General features: G+C 38.4%; 1 protein-coding gene across 6 annotated transcripts in view; it reads right to left on the reverse strand.

The window, feature by feature from the left end:
• The window catches only part of ATE1 (arginyltransferase 1), an 85,227-nt gene that overhangs the window by 56,465 nt on the left and 14,402 nt on the right, over positions 1–14,360 (reverse strand). For 5 of the 6 annotated variants that reach the window (XM_027460064.3, XM_027460061.3, XM_027460060.3 and 2 more), the window contains exon 8: positions 1,140–1,172. The exons of the other annotated variant lie outside the window; for it this stretch is intronic. In XM_027460064.3, coding sequence (XP_027315865.3) covers positions 1,140–1,172 — 33 coding nt within the window. The remainder of the gene's footprint in view (positions 1–1,139; positions 1,173–14,360) is intronic. 6 annotated transcript variants of the gene reach the window in all.

Here is a 14,360-nt window from a genome sequence, read left to right on the forward strand (position 1 = left end):
CTGTTTACTGCTAGAAAATTGCCTAGGTTTCTGCTACCACATCCTATATCGTTTTTTAAACTATTTCATTTCTCGTGCCAGAGCCCGTAGCCAAAACTGAAACTAAACAGGATCCTAAAATTGAGAAATAAAAAAAAGGCAGGAAGAGTCCGGGTGTTGATACTATTTGCAGCTAATAATGGTATTAAAAATTCAAAACAATTACAAATTGAAATCATGTAAGGCTCAAATTTGATTTTAAATTATTTTTGTTCAAAAGAGTAAACAGACTGCACACTACCAGTTTTGCTCGTGGCAACTGTTTCAGAATAAAGAATTTCAAGAATCCCTTGGCCTCTGATATACAACCGCTTTTATTTAACTCCATCTAATTGAAGACATCTGCAGTGGTGCCACACAAAATTTAATTCAAGCTTCGAAATGTCAATAAAAAGTGTCTGTAAGAAACAATACTGGTATAAACCTGGCAGGGAAGTGTGCATCAACATCTACGTAGCCATACAAAATTAAGAATATAATGGCAGTCTGCTGCCTGGGTTGACGAGGTGATAAAAGCCCTTTTCCTATAAAGTCTAATGAGCTCTATTACTCTTCAGCTTTCAGGAATGCAAAGGCCAGCGGACTCAGCAGAGAAAAGCAACAAACCCTCCACACATGGATCCATTCAAGCCGCGACATATCGAATTACTCGCATAATTACTATAACCTGACAATTTCATTACACTCACGTGGTCCTTGGCTCTCTAAGGCTAACAAGACAGACAGTGCCACGAACCCACGTTTCTTTTCCAGTAGGCAAAGTACTAAGAGCATCTCTCCTTAATTTTTAACTCACTTTGTAGTCAAACACAAGGTCAATGAATTATTTTGGAATATATTGTTTCATGGAAATAAATCAAGAACACAAAACCACAGCACTTTCTGCCTTTTTTTTTTTCCTAAATGCAGAGATATGAAATTTAGTGATAGTTCCTTATCCAGCTCCGCAGACTCCTTTGAAAATTCAGTGTTATCTTCCCTCCTGCCTGGTGATGATACAAACACTGTGACACCTGTACCCGTAGCGGTGTACTGCCTGCAGAAAGTGAAGAGGGATGAACAAGCTCATTTCAAAACTCGCGTCTAGACTTAATACATACCTCAAGAGGAGAATCACAGAGGAATCGTGTGAACTGCATCAAGGTAGATTCATCAAAAATATGTGCCCAAGAAGACAGTCCAAATATGCAAAGCAGAAAAGCAAGAAATATGTTAGTAACACTTCAGGATAAATTAACATTCAGACAGACGTGCTTTCAAAACCATATACTTGAAAAACACCAACAGGATTTAGGAGGTGAAATAAAATTCCCAAACAAATTCCCACTTTCTATTTTGTTCCTAAGCACAAACAAATATGATCCAAATGACTAATGATCCAAAACACTTCGTTCTCTCACATCCCATTTTCAAACATCTTCTATTCTACAGAATTTAAATTTATCTCTATCTTTTATTTGAATTAGACATTGCCCTTCTCTGTGACTGCCTGCACCAGGGAGTTTCTTCCCAGTTCCACTGGTACCTGCCCCATCACTAAAGGGATTAGGGCCATCATCTCTTTAAACAGAAATTAATAAAGTCTCTTTGCAATCGAAATCAAGAGCAAGCCTGTTCAAGACTAAAGAAGAGGGGAAAAAGAAAAATCAGCTTCCTGAAAGTGCAAGCATTTTCCAAACCAGATTCATTACTCAAACAAAATGTCGTGCTACAGATAATCAGACAAAGGCAAGCTTTTAATGATCTGGAGCTTGTGCAAGTTTCTAAGAGCAGTAAAATATAATAGCTATTTATTTACCATCATTTGCTTATTTAATACGAATACCTCCTTAGTGGTGGATTCCACATAAAACACATTAAAAGATATTGCAAAATTCTATGAATTTAACTCCAAAACATTCCTTTGTTAAAGAGCTAGTTTGTGTTACACAGCCCAACTCCCCCTCCTCTAATAAGCCAAACGATTTAATAAATCAGTCATGACCAAACTGCAAAACAAGAGTAATCAAGAACTTCTGATTTGAAGTTTGATTTAAAAAAAAAAATATGCATACACACACACAAAAAAAAAAAAGACTGTTCACAAGATTTCTTGGTCAAGAATTCTATGAATTTCTGAGATAAGTTTGAGAAGAGCTTTCTGCTTAAAGGGGGATAGATAAAACTGCAGGTGTCAAGCATCCCATTTTTCCCTGGGCGGGGGAGAAGAGGAAGACAGGCAACATTAAAAAGTGCCAACACTACAAATTGCTGACTTAGGACTGAGGCCCATGTACAGTCTAAGTAATTAAAATTTTGTTTTTCTCAGAAAATGCTGTAAATCAGATTTTAGAAATAAAAATGCAGCCTCTGGTAGATAAATGGATCTGCAAACATTACCTGGACCATTCTATCGTAGCTGGAAGTGAACACCGAATCTCAACCTTCCCTAAGATGCACTAAAAGGTACTCCAGCAGTGATGCTAACAGACAAGACCTTGCAGAAGTCAGACTCCAGATATTTTTCCTCTCCAACACACAGCAGCATTCTAGTTGAGCTGTGAATGGACAGTAAACTTTTGGGATGAATGCTGAATTTCGATTAAGCTGCTCTTGAAGACACGGGTAACGTGCATTAATCAGCCATTTCAGATGTACTCACCACCAGAGTGGTGGATGCTCTAAATTACTCCATTTAGAAAAACAAATGCCTGTGAGATCTTAATTCAATTCCAGAATTTTTACTGGTTTGGTAGGTACGGTCAGAGATTAAGGGAAAAAAAAAAAAAAACAGGCAATACTTGAAGAAAAAAAAAATTGAAAATCTGAATTACCAAGTTATGTTCCCATAAAAAAAGACCAGAGATTTACAAATTCCTGCCCTGCTCGTGCATCAGCCCTTACAGCCAGCGGGAGGATAAGCCATGTGTTACTCATTTTGATGTCAGAAGACCCCCGATAGTTCTTAATCTGTAACTTTAGCTTTATAGTGCAAGTTAAACCCTATGTTAAACCCTATGGGTGAGAAAACGGAGCCAGCACCACCTTTCAAATGGTTTTCTCCATCCTCCCAGCCCCGCCACACAATTGCTGGGCTTTGGGGCAGGGGAGGGCGCCCCAAGCACACCCCAGCATCACTCGGCTTGCTGGGGGCGCTGCAACTGGTGGCTAGGAAAAACTTAACTGCACTTGAATTTGTACCACCCTTGTATGGGGAGAAATCTCTGCAAGTTTTATTGCGGATTAGTTCATCTGTTTATACTCGAGGTTCTCAGGTCAGATCATTTTCTGAACCAAGCGCTAGAAAATTTCAGCAGATCGTGAATCTCTTCTAGAAGTCACTTAAGAAAATGTTTTGCTTTAAAAGTAAGAATTTAAAGACATACAGAGATGGAAAATAGCAAATATTTTAGATTTCCTGACCTTTGCTGTTGTCTTCTCAGCCCTTACTCTGTCCTCCCACCCCCATACCCACAACACTTTCACCATAACCCAGGAATATACCTGGACTACACAGCTACTTACTTAAACTAACATAAATGTAAGATTCATTTTCTAAATTAAAAACTCTCATTTTAATACTGCAGGATAATTATGAACACAATTCCAAAATGATTCTACAAACCATGAAAGAAACACAGTCAAGAGCTGGTGTTTATGCCAAATAAATCAATCTGTCACACAAGCACAACTGGAATTCCTTTCACAAAGTCATGCTCTCCTAATTTTCATTTCAAGCTGAATTACTTAAGCTTCAGTCTTTTAAAAACTACATATATGAAATCCACAAGATTCTTTCCCTGGTGCAAACTGATTTCAATTGCCATAATAAAGAAGCCGTCCCCACCACAAGATCAATGGGAAATAAACTCAAACACACCCAATACAACTAAAAGGACACCACTAAGAATCAAAACAGAGGGGGAAAAAAGGCAGGAAGACAACTGCTTGAGTGCAAGCACATGCACACCTTCAAAACACTGCAATAAAAGCAGAATGCTAACACCTGCTGTACGAGGGAGGGAGGACGTTCAGATGCCGTGGATGCTGACACGTTGGAAACCCAAGTGGCCTGGCACATCTCGACGTACCCACCGGCAGAAAGAGCCACAAAACGTTGGCGTTTTTCCTAGAGCATTCCTGGCATCCTCCCTAGATGTCCATTTCTGAGTTCTTCCGCCTCGATTAGGGCAGTCTTTAGGTATTTTAGATGCACAGGGGAACTAAAACCTTTGTAGGGAAGGTGGAGGATTCTTGGATTTCGCTGCCCTGGAAGCTCCTTTCTAGGCTGAACTCTTTCCTTGTTCTATCCATCTCTTTTTAGCATCCCACAAACACCGCACGAGTGCACAGGACGTCCTGCTGCCACCAAAAGAGCACCTTCCCCATTTTGAGTGCTTTCCAGACATCACCACCTCTTACGAGTTCAAAATAAAGATGTTTCTGCTCTCAAGCGTTAATTATGCTTCTTCGTTTTCACTTGTAGAGTGACAAAAGTGAAAAATACTCAAATAATGAATAAACAAACTAAAAACTTCAATCAAATTTCAGTGAGGCTCGAACCTAGTAACTGACCCGCAAAATACAAGGATGAGAAACTATCCAGGCAACTGGACTGAAATCGACCTGAGAAACGAACAATACTCTGTAACCTGGTGTGTGCTGTAAAAATACAGAAAATGAGACAAAATCAAACAAGATTAACAGGACGAGCTGATGCCATGCTATCCCACTATCCTTGAAACATCACCGTAGACCTATGTTAACAGGAAAATCAAAGGTTTACTCTGGAGCTGACATATTTAGCATAGGTCAGCTCCAGAGTAAATCTTAGATTTTTTGATAACATAGAAAGATGGATTTAAAGTTTAAACGCATATCTTAAGGATAGTTTTCAGACCAAGAACTGAAGTAATGAAACAAGTGATTGGTGATGGGACAAAGCTTGCACCTCATAATGATGGTTTCAATTCCATTATGGGATGACAGATTCACTGTGGCTTTGCCTGCTCAAAAGAAACAATCTCACAGAATCACAGAATTTCTAGGTTGGAAGAGACCTCAAGATCATCAAGTCCAACCTCTGACCTAACGCTAACAGTCCCCACTAAACCATATCCCTAAGCTCTACATCTAAACGTCTTTTAAAGACTTCCAGGGATGGTGACTCCACCACTTCCCTCAAAATAATGGAAATTCCTCAGTCTACAAGGAGGAGTTCTTTTTAATTTTATGTGGACATACATAGAAAACTCAGTGTCAAAATCAGGAAAACCACATAAAACAGGATGTAAAAACTCTGATCTGAAACAGTGGAGACAAGTTGCTCAGCTGAGCGGACACCTAAATTCTTTGGCTCACAGGGCCTGGATCCACAGCGCTGCAGCCACAAGGCCACGCGAGCACACTGAAAGAATTAGGCCAATCCAAAAAGTGCTCTTGGATTTAAAATTAGGTTTATCAGAGACCTGAAGTGCAAGGTAACTGAAGCGCGACGCTCTGTGGCAGCAGCAGCCCACCACGAGGAGCCAGGCATCAGATTAGCGCTGTCAGCGACTGAGCTGATAAAAGAGCCCATTCAACACCATTATGAAAACGTACTGCTGCCTAGGCAAGCTGAGGCAGATAACAATGACCACAAAGGCTCGATTTTTTCCCCAGAATTCTCTTGCTAGAAAAAAAAAATAAAAAAAAAAATAGGAAACTGGGTTAAAGAGACCTAAAAATTGGGAGCTGGCTGCCGGAATCGATCAGAAGGCGCTCCCTGGCATTTCCTAGGCTGGTCGCTCCGCTTCCTATAGTAGTGCAAGTGTATTTCTGGGAGGCAATTAAAGAAACTGGAAAAGGAAAAAAAAAAAACGATACCTATTTCAGTAATTTCTTGCACCTTTCCAAACAGTGTATCTTTTGTGTGTTGATAAATTCTTTTCTTCCAAGACAAATATTTAGTTAAGCACGAAGTAAAGAGAGCGTCCAGCTAGCTCTGCAGGCGGAACTGAGACACGTACTATTTTTCTACAAGCTTGTCATTATAAAACACCCGTGAAAAGTTAAATAAAATGCTTGCTTCAGTAGGCCTCAACAGCAATAAACTGTTCACTCTGGCTCTTTCTGGAAACTACCGCCGAATTTTTATGATCATTTATGAAAATGTATTCTAACTTGTGTAGCTGCCACATAGCTTGTTTTGGTTACACTTCAGCCCTTTTCTTAAAGGCAAAATCTACTGTAAACAGACTTAAAACCAAAAAAAAAAAAAAAAATCACATTAATGAACTAGGTATATTGTAGCAGTGTTTTAAACCACCCATCACAATCATTCAGTTCACCAGCGAAGAGGCAGGAAGAAAAAATGCTTAGTTTTTACATGGCAATATATTATTAAATAAACTCCATTTGGAATTACAAGCACTCGTTATTTTTTTCAACAAGAACTGATTACAGCTAAAGAACAGAATTAGCCAATGTATATATTTATGTTCTAATGTATATATAATACATAATATATAAGACAGATACTATGTTGACAACCTCAAGAAAGATTCAAGAAAAGGGCAAGACTGGGTCAGAAATGCAGTGTGTCTGGTGAGATGGACACTTCACTGAGATGAACTGCTGGAGAGCTACTCTCTTCTGCCCAAATTAATTAATGAGTACATTATTGGAATCAAACAGTTTCTCTCTTGGCATGAAAGGGTCCAGGAAAAATATTTTCACAGTATTTATTTTACTTACTATCTCTGCCTGCAGAGCTCCACATCCGCATCTACCATTTAAATACCCAGAAATGCATTTTAACACCTCAGATTGAGGGCAAGCAGGTATCAAAACGTTCCAAAATGTTTCTCTTAATCACCCCGAAGCTGGGCAGGTTGGATCACAGAAATCCTCCAGGTGATTTATATTCTGCAAAGCCCCCCCTGCATTTCCTATGCAGAAACCCAGGTATTTTGCTGTCAAGCGAGAGTTGAAACGTTTGCAAATCAGGATTTGTCTTCACAAAGCAGATCTGCTACTAAGCTTCCTTAAATCCAGCTTCACATCTGAAGAGCCAGCCTAGCCTTTGCACCCAGCTAGGGTTTCTGTCTTGTTTTCAGATTTTTCTGCTGTAATTCGATGAAGCTAAAGGATAAAACACTGGTCACTCTCATACTCTTCCTCTCTTGAGGCAGCCCCAGCAAAGAGGCAGTGACACACCAGTAGAGCAAGCCACCTCTGCTGCACCGTGGGGCACCTGCGCTTGATTCCATCCCCAAAGCATTTCTGTCTCTGGAGCTGCAGGAGACAAAGTTCACTCTTCTTCTCACAACATTATTCCATGCATTATTTTACAGGTTTTCTTCAAGTGGCTAAAACCCAGGTATCAGCACAACAGTGCCATGAAGCACAGAATTGGTTATGTGGCTGCATCTGTAGTCCTAGCAAGGACTTTGAAGCAAAAACCTGCCTGGAATTCAAATGCCTATCCATTCAAATCCGCTAGCTGTCATCATTTAAATAACCATTTGAAAAGTCAGAGAATTCTACTTTCATGTTCTCTACTCCAGCTAATTGAAAGCATATATAAAAAGCAATTACAAAAAATGTAATTATTTCTACTACACTGGAAAGAAAAATGCATTTCAATTCTTCTTTGTTTGGGGATAACAGTTGACTTAACTCCAGGACCAAAGGAAAATAGAAGCTGCCAGAGCTGATGAAATCTGCTGTAAGCATAAATCAAGATTCATTATTATAACAAATTAATAGCCAACATACAGCTATTCTTACGTTGCTAATGGAATAAATATCTGATAATAAATGTTTGCAATAGCATCACAGCTTTTTTCTTTTATGTACTACTCCACATTCAATACAGACAGATCAAGCGCTGGAAAAACATCAATGAAAGAACAAGTAGTTCATGTGCATTTATGAGAATACATCAAGTTTGGATGATCCAAACTTGATTTCTAAATACAAAGAATAACTGAAGTGCCTTTGTAACAAATTAAAGATATTTCAATACAGATCAACTGCAGCATGCAGTATTATATGCAGAAAGTCTTATAATGATTACTAAATAAAGACTATTGCTCTTACAGACCAATAGTGAGCATGTTACTACGTCATCCAGAGAAATAATCAAATGCTATTAAAATGCAAGTTGCTCAACATCCCAAAACCTCCAGATCACAAAACCACATTTGTCCATTTTGCTGTGCAGAAATTAAGACAAAGCTGTATTATAAAGACTCATTGTATTTCTTCTGACAATTGAAAAAAAACACAAAACAAAACAAAAGAGGGGACAAAGTGTCATTCATAAATTTTATTTGAACAATCATGGTACTCTTGATCTGCTGATCAGCTTTGTGTTCCAACTGATCCTGCACTGAAATACAGGGAAACAATGCCTGTTTAACCAAAGGATGCTCAGCCTGATATCGCCTCTCTGTTCATTACAGAAGTTGCCCTTATTCAGGTTTTCCCAGGTTACATTTTCACAATTTTTCTTCATTACAGCTCGAATCTTTCAGAATATAAATAAAACTACCACCCAAGCAGAAAAAAATAAATGTAACTTGTAGATGTGTAAATAAATTCTTGCAATTGATTACATTGTGGATTTTTGTAAGCTATATACACAGATCCACATATTGAACATGAATACAGTCTTCCACTACTTTATCAAGAAAGAATAAATGCTGGCAAACAAGGGCTGTATTTGAACAGTGCACAAGAACTATCATCTTGGACCAGAGAAAGAGATCTGTGCGCACTACTTCCAAAAAGAAAAAAGGCCAGAGGAAGTGCAGAGAATGTGACAAACACTAGCACAGGTTCTTCCCTTGCACATTTTCACCTCTTCCAAAGCCGAGCACTTCTTGGGCTTGGTTAATCCAAGAGTAGCCTTGGATAAACTTGTTCAGTAGGCAATACATCTATTTTCCATGCCTGTATCTTAATTCATTCAGCTATTAATACTTTCCCACTTAATAACCTGTTGGGGTTTCCCCTAATTCTTCAGATTTCCCCAACGACTCATTTAAAGATAACAATATATTACTCAGAAAGCAGATAACTGCATTTACATAGCAGCATAATACGGCTTTGTGTTCCCACAGAGGAAAAACTGAAAAATCAGCTCTTCCACAGCACTATTTAAGAGCAACTTTTAATTAGAGAGTGGTTTGCTGTGTTTCTCCTCAGGACACCAACCCATTCAATAAAACCATGCTAACACAAGTGCTGTCAGGCGCCTCCTACTTTGCTGGCCACCAGCAGCTGACTGCCCTCCGAAGCACAGGGACAAGCAGGCCAGTTCTGAGGCTGACTAAAGGGTTTTGAGGGTTTTCAGAAGGTTTTCAAGAGAAGTTTGATTTATACCAGACACCAAAAAAAGACAAGAGAGGATAATCAGTAGCTGAAAAGCCTATACCAAAAAAAAGTTGCAGCTTTTACGTCAAGACAAAAAGAGATTTGAAACATTTTCACTCACATGCTAAGTTATTTATGATTACACCAGTAAGGAGATGCTTAAAACCGTTCCTAGAATACGATCTTACTTGGCTGATCACAAACTTACTCCTACTTTACCACAGTATCTACTCAGCACTGAGGATGGCGACGATACCCCCACAGCAATGGCGGGTACTCCTCACCTCAGGGGCCAGAGCACCACTGGGACCTGGTGCAGGTTTAACACCGCTACTCCATTTCTACACTCCCTTTGGTTAGCTCTGACAGAAGCCACTGGATCTGTGAGGGCTCAGGGCTGCCTCTCTCCAGCAAAAGCTCAAACAAAAATTTGAGGCCTACACACTCTGGTAGATGCATTCACCCGAACTGCTCTTCTTGCACACCAACGCTGTGATACTCAACCTGAATGTAATAAACTATGCTTAGTGCGTATAAATGCAGACTTGTACCTCAACATTTGTGTGAGCAGTGACTGTAAACATGTCAGCAGCAATACTCGTGGCCCAATTTTACTGAAGCCTCCTCACAGAAACCTGATCACACCGAGCACGTCCAAACCAACAGGCCCAAAAGAAATTCTCACATTGTCTCTCCCACCCCCCATTATCAAGCTTTAAAACAGATTGCAAGATTACTATCAAGCACTTGCATTACGCCAGGCTAGCAGCCAAAGACCACCTTAGGGTAAGCACGACTCCAGATAAAGAATAAACAAACAAGGCTTTTGCCAAAACATTGAAAATACATGATTCTGCAAAACCCTGCACCACCAGAAGTTATTCAATGCCTTAAACTAGATTATCAGAGTGGTAAAACAAGTACCATTTTCCAAGTTCGGCTTAAATTAACACAAGGGACAAAACGCTGTTTGATAGCCAAATTATCCAGCAGAGTATGACTGGCCAAAGTTAAATACAGACAGCAAGCGAGGAGTTACTGAAGATATAATAGTTCAGCTTTGGAAAAAGTACATTGCACAAAGATTAAATTGCAAGAAGAAAGAGAGGTTCAGAAATAAGAAGTAGATAGCCCTGTATCAATACAAGCTGTGCTAAGAAATGCTGCCAGAAAGTTAAGAAAACCACTGTCTTCAAAACATCACTAAAGAATGAGAAAACTGGAAAAAAACAGTAACTGAGTAGAGGAATAAAGGGGAGAAAAAGCAATATATTTTTAAAGGAGATATATTTTCAGTGATAGAAAGCCATGGACAAGACTAAAGGATGCTAAATCAGATACTGTAGCAGAATTACTTATCTTTAAACATGTAAAAGCACAACTGCAAATTGCTTTTATTTATTTCTTTTGCTACAGAAAGTTGAACTTTTCAGCTTTTTTTTTTAATTTACTAAGGTAAACTGGCGTCAGAACCTGACTATATTTTAATAGCTAAAGGAACAGAATATATAATGTACAGGGCTTTAGTCACAAGTGGAATTCCATCTTAGAACTGCTGTAGCTGTGAATTTCCAGAAAATATCCACTTCGATGAACCAGAACTAATAAATGAATCCTATGCTCATCAAAAATAAACTGCATTGAAAAAAAAAAAAAAGATGGGACCTTTTCTACAAGAAAAGTTTGTTTTCTAGTATTTCACTTAGCACTTAATAAACTCCTGTACGTCCTTAAGCAGAAGATCTTCACTTATTCTGTCACACATATACAAGCTCAAAGACCATAAACACACAGCAAGCTGTGGTTTGAAGAGACCACGGGTTAAATTAAAATGAAGAATGCAGGGGGTTTGTTAAGGGCTTGTTAAGCTGACAGTGAAACTTGGAGTAACAAACCCCAAGAGAGGTTTTCTGATTCCCAAATATTTAGACTTTCAACATAAAAGCTTTACCAATGTATTTTTTTCAAAATGTGCATTAATAACTCATACACAAGTAATTCTAAAATAACAAATGAAAAAAAAAAAATCCCAGCTATTATCCATCAAGGGTCAAATCAGTGGCAGTAGCAGCAAGGAAGGAAAAAAAAAAAGAGAGGCACAATGTGGCACCCATGAGCTTACAACTGTGCTCTCCATCAGAGATTCCAAAGCAGTGGAAGTCAGGAGGTGAAAGGAAAATCCCAAAAGACCCACTGGCCTGAAGGCACCGAAACATCAGTTACCAATGGTGTCAGCATGGCACTAAGCAGAGAGTGCCTAAAAGTTCTAAGTAAGTTTTGGCATTAAGCCTTCCATGCATTGCCGGTACTGAAGTCCCCTCCATCACATAAATATCTCGATCAAAAGATGTATACACATTGCATAGGTGCAAAAAGAGGGCCTTCTTTCACATTCATTGAGCAATAATCATCTTCACAGTTCACGTACCTTATGTTAATATTGTGACTTTTTTTTTTATAACTTTCCACATTAGTGTTATTTTCAAATCACCAGAATTATAAGTCTATTCCTAAAATTGCCTTTTAATGTAATACTGTTAATATTAAAGCTGGTCTAGTAGATCATACAGGCAGACAGTATAGTGCAATGCCAACAATTTAATAATATATTCCAAAAAGAACTTGTTAATATGACCCACAATAATTTTTGTTGGATTATGAATTTAAATACAGGCAGGTTTCTGAATGTGAAGTGTTCAGCCAAATGTAAATTAAATACTTTTCCTAAACTAGAAGCTTTCCAAACACGAAAGTGTGCAGGACTCTCCCTGAAATGGAGGCTTATCAGCGAAGGAGGTTCATCAGCCACACACAGTTATATTAGCTTGCACAGATTAAAAGATAGATTTAATTTTAGATCCAAAAAATTCCTGGATGTTTGCCAGTTTAAAACCCAAAGCAGACTTGCTACTGCCCTGAAAAAAGCCCTGTGTATAGGACAGAATTTCATTCTACCTTTACTTAAAAAATTACTTGGCTCCATAATGTCTGTATGATATATTACAAAGTCTGAAAAAGAGGAAGAAAAGATTTGAGGTCTTTCAAACAGTACTTTCCACTGTCCTTCTAAAAAACTTGGACCAGTTTTACCCTACTTACTATCTTCTGTTCTTAAAAGAGACTCCAGTAATTCTCCTCCTACAAAGATTCAGTATTACGGCTTCTAACCTATACAAAAATACATTTTGTGTAATGTATTCTTCACTTTACTTCCTCCAGGGATCAATTACAAAATGCTTTTGATTGAGGTGACTGAGCTTTGGTGCCTGATAACTGTCAACAGCAAGACCTTCTTAACCAGACAGTCAGATGAACACACCTAACACAATTTCTAGTGTTTTAGAAGGATCTGCGTTAAAACCCACCAGCACCAGACTGAGTTTTTACACTTACTAGAAGATTCAGAGAAGCTCCTGTCTCCCCTGGAATATTGTACTAAGCCTGCACAAACATGATGCCAGGGAAAAGGAAGAAACACCTATGACAAGTAACAGGGAAAAACAGGAAGATAAAAACCCAGTGAACTTCTAGCAGTATGAAGAGAAATCCATCTCCTTCCTCATTAGGAATTAACTTGTGTTAGACTTTATACCTTAATGGGGCGGAAATTTTTAATGTACATCTTTAAACAGCTTTAATCCTCTAGACTCCCTCAGTTTGTAATAAAAAGATTAATATATATTTATATATGGGTGATTAGGGCTATCAAACCCAAGCCTAAGACAAGCCATGTGCTCTGACCAAACAGGGCTAGATGAACCAAGTGCCAGATGCCACTCTGAACTGAACTGCAAGCAGCCCTGGTGATAGTGCCTTTGATTCTTCATGAGGGGAGTAAGCAGTGTATTAAAAATCATCTGTAATTCTGAACAAAGAAAATATAAAATTAGGAGGTTCTCACCACTCTCTCTTTGCAGTAACAGTTTTCAGAGCAAAAGCACGCTGGATTACATGTACTATCTCAGCAATAAGGCTGAAATACATTCATTGTAGCAGGCAAATGAGGTCCCAGATCAGCCCAGGTAATGCATGTTACCAATCCAGTAAATAGCTCAGACTTTCTCAACGTTTCCAATTTTACCGGATTATAATTAACCTCATTTATGTCAGTAATTAAGAAAAAGGCAGAGACTAGTACTTATTGTTATGAGTTCTGCTATTTTACAAAACAAAGTGAAGTAGAGTTTATGGTTTCCCACAGTAGCATTACACAGATCTTACAAAAATGCTCCCCGTACATTCTTTTGAGCTAAAGCCAAAAATGATTATATGGTTTTATTATTCTACCTGGAAAGCAGCCACAGCTCGCTAGGTATCACTTCTGCAAGTCTTGCTCTCAAGAACCAAAAGGTCTGACAGAATTGATCAGTACTGAAGTCTTATATTTGCAGCAGATAGAAAGGAAAGATCCAAAATACCAAATTTGTTAATTCTGCTAATGAAAACGCTGGGGCACCTGCCAAAGAACCAAAGACTTACTGCTTGTTTAGAACCCCACTAGTGTTTTATTATTATTTTTCACCTTATTATATTAGGATTAGCATCCTGCAAACACCTTTTTCTATTTTAAAAACAGCCTTATTCATATATAGTGTACTCTCATTACATCTAAGGCAACCAGTTGATGGCAGTATTTTCATCCTATTTCTACTGCAAAGCTGAAATCTAATTAAGAGGTATGCTTAACAATGGAACGTGAATGAAATTGAGATTTTTAAAACCTTAACCTATTAAGTGAAACAAAGAAAACTTATGGACAAAGATGAAAGAAGTAACAAATGACTTTAAAGTGCTTGTCATCAAAAAGGCATTTCCATACCATTATCCCATTTCCAACAGAAATCTCTCCCTAACCTCTTTACAAATCATGTACAAATAATTCTACTTAACTAAAACTAAGCGTTAGTAGTGAGTTATGATAATTATGATAACGCATACTCCCTCCCTCCTCAGTTCAGCTTCCCCTGGGCCAAAGCCTACAA

Source organism: Anas platyrhynchos, chromosome 6 (assembly GCF_047663525.1).
Source record: "Anas platyrhynchos isolate ZD024472 breed Pekin duck chromosome 6, IASCAAS_PekinDuck_T2T, whole genome shotgun sequence".
In the NCBI taxonomy this organism is placed as follows: domain Eukaryota; kingdom Metazoa; phylum Chordata; class Aves; order Anseriformes; family Anatidae; genus Anas; species Anas platyrhynchos.